General features: G+C 41.7%; 1 protein-coding gene across 2 annotated transcripts in view; it reads left to right on the plus strand.

Annotated features, from left to right (window-relative positions):
- RNF13 (ring finger protein 13) overlaps positions 1 to 19,806 on the plus strand; it is a 55,257-nt gene extending 35,451 nt beyond the window's left edge. For both annotated transcript variants that reach the window (XM_079978184.1, XM_079978185.1), the window contains exons 6-10: positions 1,434 to 1,521; positions 1,764 to 1,869; positions 5,643 to 5,736; positions 16,423 to 16,503; positions 18,334 to 19,806. In XM_079978184.1, the coding sequence (XP_079834310.1) occupies positions 1,434 to 1,521; positions 1,764 to 1,869; positions 5,643 to 5,736; positions 16,423 to 16,503; positions 18,334 to 18,704 (740 nt within the window). In that variant the 3' untranslated portion in view covers positions 18,705 to 19,806. The remainder of the gene's footprint in view (positions 1 to 1,433; positions 1,522 to 1,763; positions 1,870 to 5,642; positions 5,737 to 16,422; positions 16,504 to 18,333) is intronic.
- The last annotated feature ends 663 nt before the right edge of the window (positions 19,807 to 20,469 follow it).

Genomic DNA, 20,469 nt, shown 5'->3' on the forward strand with positions numbered 1-20,469 from the left:
AGCAAATCTTAGAAACCTGGGAACCACTTAGCCACAGAACCTCCGTCTTGCCAGGATTCAGACTCATTCAGCCTACCATTGCATCCAGACACCAGTCCAGTATTGGGCAGCCATTTCCAGTTCGGATGTTACAGAGAATTAAGAGTTGAGTATCATTGGACACCTTGCTCCAAAATTTCTTATGACCATTCCCAACTGTGTTTGTATTTGGAAGTATTGAAGCAAGGGACGAACAAGATACTCCGTCTTAGATTGTAACTCTGCTTTTGGTGTATTACGTCATCAAATCTTGCATTCCTAAAATGTGGTTTTGTAAGTGATTGGAAAATGGCTGCATAGGAACAAGAAAAGCAGTTGTGAGCAGCAGACTTGTATTTGCACTTGACATTAGAGCTTTTTGCAAGATATGAAAGCACACTATTTCACACGTAGGGCGCACCTGACCATAGGGCGCACCTAGTTTTTAGAGGAGGAAAACACGAAAAAAATATTCTGAATCAAATGTTGCACTAAACTATTTAAAGCAGCAAAGCGGGCGGCTCCTGTCCGCTTTGCTGCTTTAAATTGAGCTGCAGAGGAGGGTAGGAAGGGGAACCATGGCTTATCTAAGTCCAGTTAATAATGCTGAGCCTGATTTATGGCCATCGAGATTAGCCCGGCCGTCTCAGTGGAAATCTGGGGAGGCTGAGGTGGACTTTCCAGTGGTCAAAGTGTGGTTGTGTCTTCCTGCCCGGCATCTATTTCCTGCCCTCTTTCCCCCCTGCACCCCCGCACCCTGCTTCGAAGCAAGCCACGGAGGAGGGAAGGAAACGGAGCCATGGATCCTCTGCTCGCAACTGCAGTGGATTCCCTCCACTTTGAAGCAGGAAAGTGGGAGAGGAGCTGCTTACACGAGTGTAAGCTGCTCCCCTCCCACTTTGCTGCTTCAAAGGGAGCCCGGGAGGAGGGAATCCGCTGCATGGATCCCCTTCCTTCCCTCCTCCGTGGTTGCTTTGAAGCAGGAAAGTGGGAGAGGAGCTGCTTACACGGGTGAAAGTGGCTCCCCTCCCACTTTGCTGCTTCAAAGCGAACCACGAAGGAGGGAGGGACGGACGGAATCCGCTTCCCTCCCTCCTCCCCGGCTCAGGTCAGCAGCAGCGGCTCTTTCTGGCTTTACAATGAGCCAGAAGAGCTGCACAGAGCGTGTCAGCAGCAGCGGTTCTTGCTGGCTTCGCTCCATAGGACGCACAGACATTTCCCCTTACTTTTTTTGGGGGGAGTGCATCCTATGGAGCGAAAAATACAGTATTTTATTAAAGGTGCCTTTGCACAGTGATTTGCTTATATTCACCAATTATCACTAGTATTATACCCATATATAGTAGTATACAACACTCATAAACTATATATTGTTGCTCATCTTTTCTCCCTTTCTGTTCTCTCTCCTTGAACAGTTGAAATTTTAAAGAAGATTGACATTCCATCTGTCTTTATTGGTGAAACATCAGCTAAGTCTCTTAAAGAATTCACCTATGAGAAAGGGTATGCAAAGATTTACTTTTATTTTAGTTGTTTGTGAACTGTTATCTAGTGATTTTTCAAACTTTATATGCATTTTTAAATCAATAAAGTGTGATTCATATTTAAATACTTCAATAAAATGTGATACAACCTTTTTTGTCAGGGGAAGAATGTGGATATAGGACATATGCAAGAGTGATTTATATTCAGATACCTTAACATGAATTTCATAATCAATCCTCTTAATTTTTCCCCTTTAACAGAGGCCATATTCTGTTAATCCCAGAGTTCAGCCTTCCTTTGGAGTACTACCTAATACCATTCCTAATTATTGTGGGAATCTGTCTCATCCTTATTGTTATTTTTATGGTAAGTATTACCTTCTCTCCTGCTTCCCTTCCTCAAGTGATATAAACATACTGCTGTTATATTGCTGGAATCAGTTTAGCCTACGACTTACTTGATAGGGTGCTTCTTCTTTTTTAAAATGAAATCAGACTTTATGGTGTTGTGCACACTAAAGCTCTTAAGACATACACCAAGAAATATCAAAAAATGGCTTTGAAGCTGCCAGCCAATTGAGATCCCCGACATGTATACACCAGTTCAATAAGAGATTCTGTGGGAATGGGTATTCATATGTATGCAACGAGCTGCAGACATGAAGTTCTGCATCTGTCGATATGAAAAGGGAAGCTGGTGTGGGTCTGGAGGTTCTTTGTACGCATCTGCTTCGGTGCCCACAAGAGATCAAAAGTGCATGTCCTTCTTTCCTTCTTACTGACAGTTTAAATGGTGCCTTTCTCAAAATTCAAAACTGTCGCTCCCACCACTCAGTGCTTATCAGTTTGGAAGTGAAACAGTGCTGCTCCAGAATAAAGTAATGATTTACTTGGGGGACTCTGTAGGTTGGAGGAAGTTCATACATAGGTAAATTAAAATGTTAAAGAATTAGAGACCCAGAACATCAAGGACATGTGAGCTTCTAGAACTTAGGGATTGTTATTGCAGTTGATCCTGTAGAGCAGAAATGGAGAACCTCCAGCACATGGGCCTGTCATGACCCATCAGTGGGTGCACTTTGGCCCACGAGGAATTTCCCCCCGAACTACACCTACCTGCCCATCCGTTGACATCACTGCTGAGGGATCTGACTGCTGAGGCAATCCCTCCATAAAGCCAGTTGGAGTTGTATTATTTTATGCTACAGGTGAAATTGATAGTTTTCTGCATCACAGTTGACACAAGCATGTTACTTTGATGCCATGCTTGATTTGCAAGTTTCATGGATGAGATGACAGCAGATGCTCGAGAGACAAAACTCTTTTACTCGTTTTAGACCTAACTTTTTTATATATAAAATTCTTTGAAGATACCATGTTTTAGGCTATACCCAGTGATTTTTTTCTGAGTACTGCTGTTATGTTGAAGACACAGCAGCTTTAATTAGATTGATTCCTTGCAGGTTCAGTGTCTTCCTTGTATGTAATTTTGAAAAAAAAGAAGGAACCTTTACAACTCTCGTAATAGTCCTTCATCAAAAGAGAATTTCCAAAGAAGCTGCATGTGGTCCCTAAAGTGCTTGCAGCTCTTGTTAGATGCTCATGTGATGCCTTGATTTTAAAAACAATGTAAAAAATCCTTGCCTTTTTGGCCTTGCTGGGGTAGCTTAGAAATTAATGCCAGAATAACAGCGAAATGCTAGAAACAAATAGGTTTTTAAAAAGCCTAAACAACATATCCCCAGTTAAGAGAATTATGTGAGTGCAGATGCTCACACATATTCTTGTTCTTGTTCATTTCATTGGGGTAAACATCTGCTTGTACAAAGGAACACACTTTAGATCTTCCTTTTCTAATTTTACAATGTCATAGTTACTTTTTTTCAAATTTATTTCATCTATAGAAGGAAAAAAAGTAGGCTGTGTACTCATTTACTTGCTTAAAATGCAGCTAGGTCATTCTTTTTTTCAATTCAGATCAAAGCGGGGTTGGGAAAAACACACATCAAAATACAGTATTTAATAAGAAACAACAGGATAGATTTGGATTGTGGCTAACGTCATGTGTACACCACTTCCCAAACCAGTGGTGGGAGTGTACTGGATGTAAGCGATAAACACAATCCTCAACTTTCTGAGGATTTCTTGAAGCAGAGCTGGCCATCTGAAGTTGAATGGACAAAGATGTTTTTACCTTAGAAATTACACTTTCAGTTCTTCTATCATACATTAAAGAACAACAACCAGAAACAATGCTGGCCTCAAAGAGTAACACCATAGAACATAGAATAGAGCTGCTAGGAGACAACTGGTCAAATACAATGGAATTCAAACTCCCTATGGAAGAAGCACCACATGTTATTTAAAAACAATTGTAACCCTGGGGACGCTGCCTTTGATAAGCTTACTGTATGTACAATTAAAGGAAGACACTGAATTGCAAACCTCTGGAGAATGTTTCTGTGGAATACACAGCTATGTACTATGTCTAGTTTGTCTAATGTACGTATCAATCTGAATCGTAGAAAAGAGGCAAAGCAAGAGGAGGTGATACCCAAAGATGATAAACCCAGGGTTGAACTTTCAGTAAAGATTATGCAGGCTCCATCTCCCAACTTTTTTTCCATGGCCACAGTTGAGCCCAGAGCATGAGATGTAGCAGAGAAGTGCAGTTTCCCAGCCTCCTCTTTGGCATCTTTCCACAAAGGATGGGTGCACATTCTCATTTTCAGTATAAGTAGCCACTTAAAAACTCAGCGCATAGCAACTCTAAGCACATGGGAGCGACAGAGTCATTTGTCGCATCTGGCCACAGCACGGTGGCTCTATTTTCCTGCAACCATAGCTAAAGGCTATAAAGCAGATGGGGAGATGGCTTGAATACAAACTTGCAATGAATCTGATGGAACACAGGTGAGAGCTGTTTATTGAACCTGCTCTGTGGCAGTGATGATGGTGAAGGGTCATTATTTCTCTATTGCCATTTCATCTTCATAGTTCTGTCCAGCTGAGCTTTTCTTAGTGGCTTTAGGTCCTTCCCCCCCCCTTTTTTTTTTTTTTAAAAAAAAATTGCATTTCTATCCCACCATTTTATCTAGGGAGCTCAAGGCGTTGTACATGGTTTCTCCCCCCACCCCTTTTAATCCCCACAACAACCCTGTGATGTAAGTTAGGCTGAGAGTGAGTTGCCGAACGTCACCCAGATAGCTTAGTGGAGATTTGAACCTTGCTTTCTCAGGTCTTAGTTTGACATTGTAACCACTATACAACACCAGCATTTTGACCCAGCAGAAGAAGTGAAAGACTCCTCATAGGATATGCACTTTGAGGGTGGAATTGTTCACATCAGCCGTAGCCTGGAAGCCACTATTGAGGCAGTTCAGTCTGTGATTTATCCACAGAGCATCTGGTTCTGATGGATTATTTTGTTGAGGCCTGAGGATATGGGCAAAGTTAGATCTTTCCTACATGGCATTGTGTAGGTAAGAGCTGACCAGCTTGGTTCAAGAAATAAATGCTTTGTTTTGAGGGGGCCGGGTCAGTCCCATCTGCATTAAAGGAGGTAGGAGTGCAAACATTCCTGGAAAAAAGTCATCCCTGGGCATAAAAGATTGTAACAGCTTGGCTAGTGGGTAAGAACCATTCACTAGGCAAGGTGCTTGAGCAGATGGTTGTTGTACAATCCCAGAACTCTCAAATTATAGTAATTGTGTAGATCTATGTCAATCAGGTTTCAAGCCTGGGTTTGGTCCAGAGATTGCTTTGGTCACCTGATGGTAGGAGGGAGACTGGGGAGTGTGACCCTGTTGGTTCTTCTAAATGCACTAGGTGACTTTTTTAGAGCTCATCACTTGTCCACTAGCTATACTAGAGCTGCTTTGGTCTTGCTCAAAGTAGCCTTTAGTGGCCAATACAACTACATCTTCAGAGAAGATGAAGCAATATAACCTTGTGGAGGTGTTGGTGTGTGGGATATGGATGTGTACATAGGTTTTTCATTCCCACTATTGAGTCATGTTTTCTATGTGGCTGATTTTGTCTTTCTTCTTTTGAACAACTGTTCTCAGAATGAAAGGAGACTTGAGTTGTGTGGTGTATTATTCTTAAAAGTTTCCGTCTTCTATTTCTGTCTCTTTCAAGATCACAAAATTTGTCCAGGACAGACACAGAGCAAGAAGGAATCGGCTTCAAAAAGATCAGCTTAAGAAGCTTCCGGTACATAAGTTCAAGAAAGGTAAGTGTGGCTTTTTAGAATTGATTGAATAATAATGACACAGGCTAATTTTGCCAAGGCTGCAATTTTATGCATATTTACCATGGAGTAAGTCCCATTGAATTCAGTGGGGCTTGCTTCTGTGCAGACCGGTATAGGATTGCAATGAAGAACTCTACATTGAGTTTTCAAACCTGAGCAGGTTTGATGTAGATTGAATGGCATCACATAATTGATGTTACAAAGACATTGTGTTCTGTCCCCAGCTTCTCTGGTTAAGGCACTCAGACTGGAAAATATCTCTGTGTGGTTGAACTGGCAATACTGTATAGGTCATTACTACTGAACCAGTTCATATATTGCTGGAGTTAGCTAAATCTTTTCATTAACTACCCATAACCAAGTTCCACAGTGGAAAAAGCAGGTTATACTTTTAAAAAAATTGTACAGGGTACAATTTGTGAGGGCACTGCATGCTGAAATGCTAAATTACTACATGAACCAATAGACATTACAGTGCAACTATCCTTGTTATCCATATTGGTAAAGGTAAAAGGTACAGTTAAGTCCAGTCAAAGGCAACTGTGGGTTGTGGCGCTCATTATGCTTCAGGATGAGGGAGCTGGCGTTTGTCCATAGACAGCTTTATGGGTCATGTGGCCAGCATGACTAAACTGCTGCTGGCACACAGAGGACTATGACAAGTGCCAAAGCGCACAGAAACACTGTTCACCTTCCCACCACAGCAGTACCTATTTATCTACTTGCAGTGGCTTGCTTTTGAACTGCTATGTTGGCAGGAGCTGGGACAGAGCAATGGGAGCTTACCCCGTCACGTGGATTCAAACCACCGACCTTCTAGTTGGCAGGCCTAAGAGGCTTGGTGGTTTAGACCACAGCGCTACCCACATCCTATTCAATATGGATAGGCCAAATGAGGACATTAGAATGACGGACTTACTAAGGTTTTTGTAAGTGGTGGCAATGGTGTCTAGCATATAGCCATAGTAGAAATAAGCAACTGGGGCAGGGGGCAAAAAGTTTTATGCCATATGGTGGAAATGCAATGGCACAGGGTTGAAAAACACTCTGCCAGCTGCATCTTTATAAATATGATCTTCAGGATTTTGTATATACTAATTGTGCTCCTGATCATCTGTATAGACAGAGTGAATCATCTCTGGAGTCTCCTGGACTGTACTTACACATTATGTTGCATTACTGTTGGGAGGGGAAGGAAAGAATAACATAATTATCACCTTAGTACTAGCAACTGGTTTATGTGGGTTGGGCAAGTTCGTTGGTTGCAGATCAGTGTTGTGTATTTTAAAACTAATTAAAAAATTAAAATTAAAACTTGTGCAAGTAGCCTATTCACATGAGCTTCTTTGGTGATCACTTGTAGCCGAGTAAGACATGAGCAGTGTGGTATTAAAAAAGGAAACTTTTGTGTGATTTCGGTTCCTCTTCCGTGAGTCTGTGGCTTACAACAGCACGGCCATGATCGCTTGCGAGTCCCAGACTCCCACAGAGCATTGTTTGCATGAGTAGCTTGCATAAGCAGTTATTTGTGTGTGAGCCAGTTGCAGTATGACCTGACTGCTAATGTAGCCTAATAGTTTGGACACATGAGGACACGGGAGTCTTGGTTTTTTGCTTTTGAAAAAAGGAAATATGTTTAATCATTGTATACGCACTGTTGTATGTGTTTTACAAATCAGTTATTAAGTCAAGAACTGAAGGCTTATGCTTGAATTGGCTCATGTTTCCCTTCAGTCTCTCCTTTCCATTACAACTGTGATGACTGTATTAGTCAGGCACAATCTGCAACCCTTTCCCCAACTCCAACATTCATTGAACCAATATGAAGCCCTTCAGTTCTTGGGGAGGAAGAGTATGTATCTTTTTGCCCATGTTTTTGCTCTACATGTTTGCCTAATTCATTGGACTTTCATCCTTAACCTGTAGCATGCAAACAACTGAGGGGGAGATTTTCACTGACATTAAGATAACTACAACATTGGCATTGGCAACATGAAGAATATATGAGGCTTACACATGGGCTTGGATTTCGGGGCAGAGCTGCACCCTATTTGCTGTTCGTCCTTGATTGCTGTCTTCCATTATTGCAAAGCAGATGTTCCGCTGAAAAGAGTGCACAGTGTCATATACAAAGTTAGTTTCTCATTAAAAAATTAATGAGGCTGATATTTGCTGAATATTTTTGTTTCTCGGGCTTAAAATTTAATAGAAAGGAGTGTTAATTTCTTTTCCTGATAAGGATTTCTGATGGAGATGAATTAAAGAGGACATATGCAAGGAGCATTATTTTCTTCTTGTCGTATTGCATGTTATTTTACTGGGTTTGCCAGTATGCCTTGCTTATGGAGCCTGGGAGGGGTGTGGTAGAATTATGGTATCCATGTATGTGTTTAGTAAGCATGTTGCTTTTTGCTTTGCTTCATAAAAGTGGAAGAGATCTAATAGGCCACAATATCATACCCAAGGCTGATGTCAGCAGGTGGCATGTTTGGACCATCGCTGAGGCTGACTTCTGCTGACCCAGGCCTTGTTTTCCAGTCAGCCCCCACTGCAATTGCTGAAAGTTGCCTGCCATAATGCTATTTTACTGCAGGGCATTGTGGGTGCTGATAATGGCAGCTTGCCTTATGCTCTTTAGAGGGGTGCAGTCATTGTCCTCTCATTTATATGCCTGCCCATCTGCCACTGTGTCATGGTGGAAATGAATAGGAGCAGGGTCACACACTGATGTTCAGGAGGCCACATTGACATAGGGAGCCCCATGCTGAGGGTCCCCTCAAACCTGGAGACTGCTCTGATCAAACCTTTGCTCCTAAGGTATTGCCAGTTTTTAATTGACCACCTTCATTAGCAGAGATCTGACAACTAGAGTCACCTTGCATGTGTTTGCTGCCATGTGGAGGTACCTCAAAATGTGAAGTGGTATAGAAATGTCACGAGAACATAGCTTTTCCAAAATTTGGGAGGCATGGAGATGAAAGATTCCTCTTTCTGAGAAGTGTACCGTTTGTTTATTTATTTATTTCACAAAATTTATATGTCACTTGATTGTAGAAAAAACCTCAAACTGCTGTCACGAGTTTGCACATATAACTGTAGAAGGTCTATATATGGAATTGAGTTCTAGAGTAAGTGCTGATTTTGACAGCCAGGCAAGTCTGTTAAATCTTTAAAGCTGTTGCTGGGTGCTTAGAATAGGAAGCCAACTCTTTGCCTAAGAACTGACTGAGGAGGAAAGCAATGGGGGAAGGAAGACAAGGTGTAAGGCTCTTCAAGTTAAAAAATCTGTCTGGTACTTTATATTGCCAGAGGCACACATATGAACACTTGAAATATGAGTGGAATAACACTACTTATCGTGGAAGAAACACATTCTCCTAAGCACTTCTGAAGAATAGCATCCATGGGGCTTAATGGAGGGGCACACTGCAAATGCTCAGCCTTTGGGGCGGGGGGAGAGAATATTTCTCCCATCTCCTCTGATGAAAATAGTCCGACAAAGTTACTTGCCACACAGGTGCCCATATGGTATTTTTCTCTCTACAGGGCAAATGCTGACGTGTTACTAGCGCTGTAAATACTTGCGTGTTTTGCCCTACATGGCAAATAGTAGCTTTGGAGTGTTGCGATTTTAATCAGAAAAGTGGCATATAATAATGTGTTACATACCCCTCCTGGTGCTGCAGTCCTGATCAGGTGACCTTTAAACTTAAAAAAATAACAATTGCAGGAGATCCCATGACACACTTCCCAATGTCTCATCTCGTTTGGCCCTAAACAGCCAGAGCTGCTGTGAGGGTATTTGGAGGGCACAACTCTCTTCCCTGTCTAACCATTGACAAGAGTAGTGCTCCTGTCATGGTGACAGGTTTGCCACAAGTTAATGGCTAGATTCCAGGCAGTTCTTGTTCTATGTACTAATTTCAGGCACATATAAGCTGCTGTATTAGCTGTCCCCATGAACACAGCCACAGGCTTCTGAGATGGGTGCCAGCTGAAAGTCCTCAGGCACATCCTATTTTTATTTGTTTCCACTTTATTTGAATATTTGCACTCTTCTAATGGAAAGCACATTCCAAATTACTATAAAAAAATTTAAATTCCAATGCCAATTGATTTAAAACAGCAAATAGACTAGGCTTTACAACACTGATATTTTGTGTTCTTTGGAGGCAAGACGACAACCCAGAAATCTTCCGTAACTCCAAGGAAAGCTTTTGGATTATTCTGTTGCTTTCCCTTGCTCATCTTTTCCTGAACTCTTGTAAACAACTACATTTTTTTTAATTGTAAAGGCTATTACTAACTGCCAATGCTAATTAATTACACTGGAGCTCTCCAATGTGTGACATTTAAGGTGCAGTCCATTTATACTCAAACACACTGCCAAATTATTGTTTAACTGTACAAACCGCTGGAAAAGTGATAAATATTTGATCAAGGGGCCTTTGTGGAATCAACTGAGTGGGTGCTGTATTGAATCTATTATTGATGGAGACAGTGGCATAGAGCTCTTCATTCTGGTCTTCCATGATAGGCAGAATCACAGCTAACTCAAATCATTCAGTCTTTCACAGGTTTGGAAAAGCATCTTGGGGGGGGGGCACTCTTTTCCATCATGGTAAAAGCCAGAGAAACCACAAATATATTTTTCAATCTGAAATGTTAACTTCCTGAGGGTGAAATGAGTAGAGTGTGTGTGTGATAAATAGAGTAGATCTCCACTTAGACCAGCAGTTCTCAAATGGCACAATTTGGTATGGGTCATAGAATCATAGAGTTGGAAGAGACCACAAGGGCCATCGAGTCCAACCCCCTGCCAAGCAGGAAACACCATCAGAGCACTCCTGACATATGGTTGTCAAGCCTCTGCTTAAAGACCTCCAAAGAAGGAGACTCCACCACACTCCTTGGCAGCCAATTCCACTGCCGAACAGCTCTTACTGTCAGGAAGTTCTTCCTAATGTTTAGGTGGAATCTTTTTCTTGTAGTTTGGAACCATTGCTCTGTGTCCGCTTCTCTGGAGCAGCAGAAAACAACCTTTCTCCCTCCTCTATGTGACATCCTTTTATATATTTGGACATGGCTATCATATCACCCCTTAACCTCCTCTTCTCCAGGCTAAACATGCCCAGCTCCCTTAGCCGTTCCTCATAAGGCATCGTTTCCAGGCCTTTGACCATTTTGGTTGCCCTCCTCTGGACACGTTCCAGTTTGTCAGTGTCCTTGAACTGTGGTGCCCAGAACTGGACACAGTACTCCAGGTGAGGTCTGACCAGAGCAGAATACAGTGGCACTATTACTTCCCTTGATCTAGATGCTATACTCCTATTGATGCAGCCCAGAATTGCATTGGCTTTTTTAGCTGCCGCGTCACACTGTTGGCTCATGTCAAGTTTGTGGTCAACCAAGACTCCTAGATCCTTTTCACATGTACTGCTCTCAAGCCAGGTGTCACCCATCTTGTATTTGTGCCTCTCATTTTTTTTGCCCAAGTGCAATACTTTACATTTCTCCCTGTTAAAATTCATCTTGTTTGTTTTGGCCCAGTTCTCTAATCTGTCAAGGTCGTTTTGAAGTGTGATCCTGTCCTCTGGGGTGTTAGCCACCCCTCCCAGTTTGGTGTCATCTGCAAATTTGATCAGGATGCCCTTGAGTCCATCATCCAAGTCCATCATCTTAGTAGACTGCCACATTCATTAATTCGTTTTACAAATCAAAGCATATATATATATGGCCCTAAACAGCCTAAACAGCCAAAATATGATTTTGATAAATTTTGATAAATGTAGTCTTGTCTTTCTAATGTAATGTGCTTGTGTGCAAAGTTCTGTGAAATCATATGTTAAAGGTTTCATCTCAGATTCAGCATTCATCCCACTTGCTGGCATTAATTCCCCATCTCCTATAACCAGTGCATACTATTACAATCATATGGTGGCCATTACTTCTCAAATAATGGTTGCATACTTTATATTTCCCTAATCTGCCAGGTTAGAGGTGCAGAATACATGCATTTATTATTTCATATAATTCATCATCTAGAACACAGGGACCAAACATCTACTAAATTAATACACTGGGCAATTCCTGCATGGCTTCTGCAAGAATAAGACCCATCTAACCAGCCTCTTAAGAGTTATTTGAGAATGTCAATAAGCGCATGTATACTTAAGACTCTCAATATGCTTTCTATACAGTCTCTCAACAAAGATTCCTAAGTGAGCTTAGGAGTTATGGATCAGTAACTACTTGAAGAGCAAGAAGCAGAGAGCAGAAATGGACAGTTCTTACAACAGAGGGATGTACGACGTGGGTTCGTCCAAAAATCAGTTTAGGAACCTCTGCTTTTTAACTTGTTCATAAATAGTCTGGAGTTAGAAGTGATCTGTAAGGTGGCCAAGTTTGCTGATGACACCATATTGTTAAAGGTGATAAGGGGGGGGGGTGATTGCAAGGAACTCCAAAAGGATCTCTCCAAATTGGCTGAAATGGGCATTAAAATCACAAATGCAATTCAGAAAAAGCAATGGTTAAGTGATGTACATTGGGGCAAAAAAATCGTAACCTCAAGGAAATGCTAATGGGGCCTGAATTGACCATTACTGAGCAGGAATGAGACCTTGGAATTGTAGTAGATTGCTCGCTGCAACAAATGTGCAACAGCTGTGAAAAAGAAAATTCCCTGTGAGGCGCCATTAGGAAAGAGATTGAGAATAGAACTTCCAGTAGCATAATTCTGTTACTCAAATCTATGGTTGAGCTGCAATACTGGGTAGCATTCTGGTCGTGTACCTCAAAAAGGATACTGAAGAGCTGGAAAATGTGAAGAAAAGGGCAACAAAAAATAGAACATGGATTGAGTTGGTTTCTAAATGGCAGGCAGAGTCTCCAGGGGTGGAGGAGGCTTCCTGCTATAGACCTTCGCCCTCAAAACTATTAAGACTTGGCAGTGCCCTTCCTCCCTGCTTCTCCTTCTCCTTGCATATTTGCTTGCGCTTGAGTGAGCCATACCCCTGCCCCCCCCCCCCGTGCATGTTGTTAAGGAACACAACGTTTTTAGTATGTACAGGCAGACATATTTCTTGCCACTTTTCAGTGTGTGCAAGGTTTCTTATAGATATTTTGGAAAACAGCCATCTTTAGTGTGACCCCCCTCCCCGCTCAAACTGCTTTAGTTCAAAAGCATCAAGATAGAAGCTAGTATTTCACTGGTTGTTAATGCCATTTGCTAAGTTGCATATAAAACTGTGTCACCTTCCCGTAGGAAGACCTAAGGAAAAAAGCTCTAAGCCTGTTGGGGGAGGTGGGGAATAGGGCACATTTCAGTCTTAATTATTCTTCAAAGCTCCTTTAAACAATGTGGTATGCTGGCGTCTAGACAGAGCAAGCCTGAGTTATCCCTGGTGTTGCCTACAGAGAGAAACTTGTGTGATGGCCAACTCTAGACCCATATTGGCTCTTTGTCAGATTTGGCAAGAGAGGAATAAAAATGGCTTGATTGTTGCTAGATAAGATTTCCCAGGACAGTAATGCAAAATCCATTAGCACCAATAACAACAGCTTCAGCCCTGTTGATGCTAAAGGATTAACCTTTCAGGGCTTTCCTGGTACTTATTTGGATAGGAAATAAAGCAGTAGCTCCAGAGGATTGTAATCTTGGTATTAGGCATTCCTGGGTTTTCTTTCAACTGCAGCCTACTCTGCTTGCCGAAAAAGCATTGTGTGATTCCTTGCATTCAGATGAGGCTAATTAGTCAAACTTTTTAGAAAGGGAGAGGGATCCAGTTATTCCTTCGCTGGATTTTTGCTTTAATTCTGAGCCAACAGTTCTTGGCTGTTCTTGGTAGCTTGCATTTGGCATGAGGGGTATTGTGCAGGGATGGCCTTACACCTGTCTCACAGTAATAAGGGAAGAGAATCAGACCTTTCTTTTATTATATGTGATGCATTTCTTAGCATTTAGGATGTAGATTGGTCAGGCATTTTCTGTTGAAGCCAGCTTTTCCTGTCGACAGAGCTTGTGAAGTGTTTGTAGAGACTGCCATTGCTGTTGTTAGTTGCTTTTTTTGAAACTCAGAGACTTGCAAAAAAATGAACACTAAAAACAAGGATAAAACAACTTAAAATACACAAGTAATATGGAAAAATTAAGATACAGAGGTCTGGGATAATAAGAATGTTTTGCCTGGCACCTAAAAACACATAGTGATGGTACCAGGTGGGCCTTCTTGGGGAGAGCATTCAGTAAGCTGAGAGACCCATTTTTGTGTTGTCATCCTCTGTGCCTCGCTTGGAGTGAGCACTTTGAGAAGGGTCTCAGGTAAAGAACGCAGGTTCTGGGTTGGTTCATGTGTTGAGAGGCAGTCCCTGAAGTGTTAGGCTCCTGAGCTACAGAAGGTTTTATAAGCCAAAGCCAGTAGTACTTTGACTTTGGTCTAGAAACCAGTTTGGTAGGCAGTGCATTCGGGCCAGGATTGGCGTTAAGTGCTAGGCAGTTTTGTCTCAGTGAGCAGCCTGGCTGCTGAGTTCTGCACCAGGTGTCTCCATCGCATGCCCACCTTTTTAACAGAAGGCTCTGTCTGTACAAGTAAAAGAAGAGACACGCTGATCATGTCTGTTGGATTCAATAGGGAAGCCATTCTGAGGGGATTCATGGTTTTGAGACCTACAACTAATTTTGGGAGAAGGTGGTGTTTGAAGGTGCCTAGGGTAGGCTGAAAATCCTACGCTAAGTAAACCTTATGTGGCAAGATTGGGAAGAATTCCGTATGTTCATATAACTGGTTTAACTGGTATAGTTAAATCAGAAGAAATGTTGAACATAGTTTATCATGGAAGTCATATTAAGGATGCTGACAAAGAGGAAAACAGTGATTTGTGTACAGTTTGTGTTATTATAAACTAAAGTAATATAAGTACAATTCTGTCGTTTAGAACTTGTGTTATTCTTTCAAATGGGATTGTCCTTTATCCTGTTACTGTCCATTACTGGCCCATCTGCCTGACTTCACAATACTGTATAACTCCTCATATGGTTCAAGTCTTAGTAATTTTATTTTCATGGCTTCCATTGTTAGTATCTTAAAACACTTCAACTGTACAGGCACTTAGCAATATAAAGTTTACTAGGGGCTGCTGCCCCTGCTTGTGTTGCTCAGATAGCTTAGTTGGTGGAACATGAGACTCTTAATCTCAGGGTTGTGGGTTCAAGCCCCACGTTGGGCAAAAGAGTCTTGCATTGCAGGCGGTTGTACTAGATGAGCCTCATGGTCCCTCCCAACTCTACAATTCTGATTCTAACCAGTGCTCTCTTTTTGAAGCAGTATGTGCCAGCACACCATACAGTTGCAACTCTTTTACGATTGCCAGACAAGTTCCTGGAAGGCACTTTGGCGTTTCCATCCCATGTTACACAAAACGTTGCAAAATACCAAACCACACCCAATGCAAAGTGTTGTGTGCACTTTGATGCACACACAAAGCTTCTGAACAAGTCTGTGCATGTATTTGTCAGGTGCCCATCCGTTGAAATAAATAGGGAAAGGAGAACTATTGTATATAGAGGAATTGTGTACGTGTGTCTGAGCTTGGATGTTTATAACAAATGCTGGCTTGGTGTACAAGGATGCATACTTCCTGGTCTTACTATGTTAAAAGAATCAGAACTATTCCCATTAACAATTAGTAAACTCCAAAGGGTAATCATCTAACCTGATAAATTAATAGCCAAGCAAATATAAATTCACCCATAGGCATCTTCCCTTTCAAATTGTGTATTTTCATCATATTGTTGGTTTTTATATTTATGTCTATATTATACACACACATATTCTCCCTCTCTCTCTCTCTCTCTCTCTCTCTCTCTCTCTCACACACACACACACACACACACAGTCATGTTGTTATTATTTATTAATAATTTTAGGAATCGTGACTCCAACAATTAACAAATTACTATTCTGTAATATTTTTATGTCTTAGATTGCTTAACTTCTCTACAATTATAGTTTCTCTCCAGGACTAGAAATGATACACATTGCTCTTTCTGAGAAAAGATCAGAAATAATTTTGGTATTGTTGGCAGCTCAGAAACATCGTCTAATGAAACAAGAGCTCTAGTTTCCTTGCAGCCTAGTGTTATGCAGATCTCAATACAGGGCTCTCTTTATGACTATTCTCTACTGCGTTTTGGGCCCATCGTCGCCCATTTTTCTTACACCTTACCATAATTGGGGTAGCAGCACTGGAAGCTACCTTAAACCCACTCGAAACATTGCTTCATTATAATACTGACTGGCTGTGGCTCCATTTCATACAGGGATTTCAGCACTCTCTGGAGGTTCCAAGGACGATGCAAAAGTTCAGCATTCTCAGTATTACTCTATGAGAGTAGCCTGCATTTAGCAGTATTTTAAAATGTTATGGAAAGTGACCCTGTAAGAATGTGAGAAAATAGCATTAAATAGCTTAACATGAAGAATAGATGAGACACAATAATAGAATAAAAACAAAAGAGACAACATTTCATCAAATTAATTGTCCTGCATTCTAAAACAGCCTTGCAGGATTGAGGAGAAATTCCCCGTAGAGCCAGTTTTCTATCTTATACTTGAGTTTCCACTTTCGTAATGCAACTTTTATTCCATTTTTCTTCTGCTGCAGGAGATGAATATGATGTTTGTGCCATTTGCCTGGATGAATATGAGGATGGGGACAAGCTCAGAATCCTTCCTTGTTCTCATGGCAAGTAACTTCATTTGGGCTTGATGTAAAAATGCAACGAATAAGAAATCAAAACCTGTGTTTTTGTTAACAAATCCTTTTAGTTGTCCAAGATGCACAGTGAAATACAAGGGTATTGTTGGGACTTCTGAAAATAATAAAACTGGGGGGGAAATCACCCCTTCCTACTTTCATCTACTCAACAGGTTGTTTAGTATGTGGAGTTAAGCAGGAGAATAGTTTAAAGTACTATAACGGACAAATAAAATTCTATTTGTTCAGCAGACTGCTGCAAAAGCACAGATGGAATGGCAACTTTTCCAGGCAGCCCAGTGCTAATGGCAGTCAACACTATCCAAAGAAGCAGGTGGTTCCCCTCCCTTGGAGTCTGTACCACTGCCAAATGCATATGCCAGATCATGCATATGCTGTTTGACTGCTCTCCCATGTCAAAAACCCTTTCCTATGAAAAAACTGGCATGCCAGGAAAGTCATGCAGCAAATTCAAGGAGTGCATACAACAATGGCCAACAGCAATAGCCAGATAGAAGTCCTGTCTAGTGAGGTTTCTTTTTAATATGGGAATAGGTAAAGGTAAAGGTACCCCTGCCCGTACGGGCCAGTCTTGACAGACTCTGGGGTTGTGCGCCCATCTCACTTAAGAGGCCAGGGGCCAGCGCTGTCCGGAGACACTTCCGGGTCACGTGGCCAGCGTGACATCGCTGCTCTGGCGAGCCAGAGCCGCACACGGAAACGCCGTTTACCTTCCCGCTGGTAAGCGGTCCCTATTTATCTACTTGCACCCGGAGGTGCTTTCGAACTGCTAGGTTGGCAGGCGCTGGGACCGAGCAGCGGGAGCGCACCCCGCCGCAGGGATTCGAACCGCCGACCTTTCGATCGGCAAGTCCTAGGCGCTGAGGCTTTAACCCACAGCGCCACCTGCGTCCCTAATATGGGAATAGAGCCACATTCAAATATGCTATTTCCTACTTGCATTTGGAAATGCTAATCTGACTTATCTTACTTATTTGAACTGGTAGGTCAGCTAAAAGTTAGGAAGTGTTACACACATCAATGCCTTGATTGCAGCTAGAAAGTGGTGTTTGCATAATTTCCCTGATTAATTCTGCTACCTGAGACTGACAAGTGTAATGTCTGTCTTAATCCAGAATAACTTTTCTCAGTAATAGGCTGAAGTATATATCTAAATGAGGGCAGTACATGCATTTGATTAGATTGAGAGCTGCAGACAGGGCCCCTTTCACTTTTAATGTTATACAGCACTTTGTGCTTTTAAGCAGTCCGACAAAAGTATTTTCCTGATACCCAGTGCCACCTAGAATTCTGTACAGGAACAATCAGGGATTTCCAGAGGGCTTCTAAAAGTAGCAGCAATGCTGAGCTAGATGGACCAGTTATTTGATTTGGTACAAGGGAGCTTATACCAAGTCAGACCTTTGGTCCATCCAGTTCAGTATTATCCACACTGACTGGCAGCAGCTCTCCAGAATTTCTGAAATGAGATATTCCCAGTCTTACCCACTGATGCCAAAACTTGAACCCAAAATCTTCTGCTTGTAAATGTCCTAATATTCAGCTTTAGCCCCTTATTTTCAAAATTAATTGAAGCTTGACAAATGTTCTATTGCTGTTCCTCCATTGAGGATAACACCTAAGCAGCACATGGTTGATTTTTTTTGGGGGGGGGGGAGTGGACCCCACTAAGCTATCTGCTATAGAACAGGTAGGGGTTTGGGGGCAGTGTTGTGTATGTTTTATCATTAAATATCAACCACCCTCTTTCTAAAACTACTGATAAAGTTAAGTGATTCTCTCTTTCCCCCCAAATAGCATACCACTGCAAGTGTGTGGATCCCTGGTTGACTAAAACCAAGAAAACATGCCCAGTCTGTAAACAGAAAGTGGTCCCTTCCCAGGGAGATTCAGACTCTGAAACGGACAGCCAGGAAGAAAATGAAGTCTCCGAGAACACTCCTTTGCTTAGGCCGCTTGCTTCCGTCAGCACTCAGTCCTTTGGGGCGCTGTCAGAGTCTTATTCTCACCCGAACATGACCGAGTCTTCAGACTATGAGGACGAAGAGGACGACGACAATGAAGATATCGACAGTAGCGATGCAGAGAATGGAATGACTGAAGAGAGTATAGTAGTCCAGCTACAGCCCAATGATGAACAGGATAACAGAATGGCAAATACCGTTTGAACTTCAGAACAAATGGTGTTAACTGAACTCCTCTGTCCAGAGAGCTCTACTTTTATGTACACATACATAGGGAAGCACATTGTGACCCTGCTGTTGCTTCAGTAGAAGCAGCTGTTCATATAGTGTTCTATATAGTTTAATCTCATTACAGGTTTCTTTGTTGTTGTTGTTTTGTTCCCATTTGTCTTTTGAAGACAAGCGTTTTAACTGGACTTCACAATGGTAATGAGTAACATGGGGCACTCCTATCACTAGAGACTACAATGCACACAGAAAGAGATGTTATTTCAGCACCTTGTTAAAATGGAGTTTAGCCAGGACAGTAAATTTTTTTTTTGCTTACAGTGTGTTGGTAAGCAGAGGTTATATTGACAACGTTATTTATTACATGTATGGTACGTTCTACCCTGCAAATCCAACCAAAAAAAGTATGTGGGTATGTGTCTGTGAGGGCTTTTCCTAGAACAGCTAGTACTCAATGAAAGAACAAGGTAGGCTTGTTTTAGTATTCATTTATCAAGAGCTTCTCCAACAGATGAGGGAGATGGGCTTTGATCTCCGTAGAAAAGCAATTTGCCTGCCCTTCCCATTATCCTATTGTGCTTGCAAGAACTGCTGGAAGTAGTGAAAGAAGTTTCAGCATCACTTAGGCTTAAACATCTCCTGAGGAAAATAATCAGGATACAAATGTATTCATCTGGCACACTTCGCTAAAAGCAACTCAGTTTATTCTTAAAACAGGGGTGGGGACCAATGCAGAAAGGCACCATCAGGCCACACCACATATAGAAATACAGAATTTTGTGTGTGCGCTATTGATTCTCAAAAGGATATATACCTCTATACAGAGCATTTGAAGATCCATTAGTCTGCTACAACTATGCACATAGAAAAATTAAGTATTGGATTTGAAAAATGAGTGCTTATAAATATCTAACAGAATTCTACTTACAGTATATCATGGAAAAAGATAAATTATATACAGTTGTAACTATGTAGAAAGTAGCCACACTTCTGTATAATTAAACTGCAGAGATTTTTTTATATGGCCTTGTATAGGAAAGTTTGAAAGGATGTTAATAAAACATGTTTTCCACTTTAATACTGTATGTGAAAGAACTACATAACTGAGTGTTTAAAAACTACAGTTGAACCAAAATGTAGTGGATTGCTGTGAACACAGAACCACAAAAGCAATCTTCCCAGAGGATATCCAAAGGGGGGGGGGGGGGAGGCACAAGAAAGTGTGTTCACTTTCAGGCAGCAGCATTCCATGAACAGACACTTTGCCATCTCTGAGTAGTCACAACAGCAATTGAGAAACTGGCCTTCCAGGTGTTGCTGGACTATGACTCCCATCATGGGCAGGGCTCAGGGGTGATGGAGCAGTAGTTCAGCAACATCTGGAGTCTCCAACCCCTGTTTATAGTGAGTGTCACATAGCTGTTCTCTGTTATTTTCAAGCAAGAAATGGTGCAGAGGCTGCAGTCAGTGGGAGCTGTGAGCCAGTATAATAAAGTCAACTTTTGGGAAATGCTTGAGGGCATCAACCATATTACCTGCTGAAGATTTAACCTAGTTCAACTGTTGAATGCCTAAGTATTCACTCACATTGCAGCAAATAGATTTTAGGGCACAACACATCAAGAATTACTTGTGCAAGCCTGTTGAAATCAAGAGCCCTATTGAAAAGCGTATTTTGTTTTTCATGTCCAGTGACCAATATACAGTGGTGCCTCGCAAGACGAAAAGAATCCGTTCCGCG

Source organism: Podarcis cretensis (genome assembly GCF_951804945.1).
Source record: "Podarcis cretensis genome assembly, chromosome: 5".
NCBI lineage: Eukaryota > Metazoa > Chordata > Lepidosauria > Squamata > Lacertidae > Podarcis > Podarcis cretensis.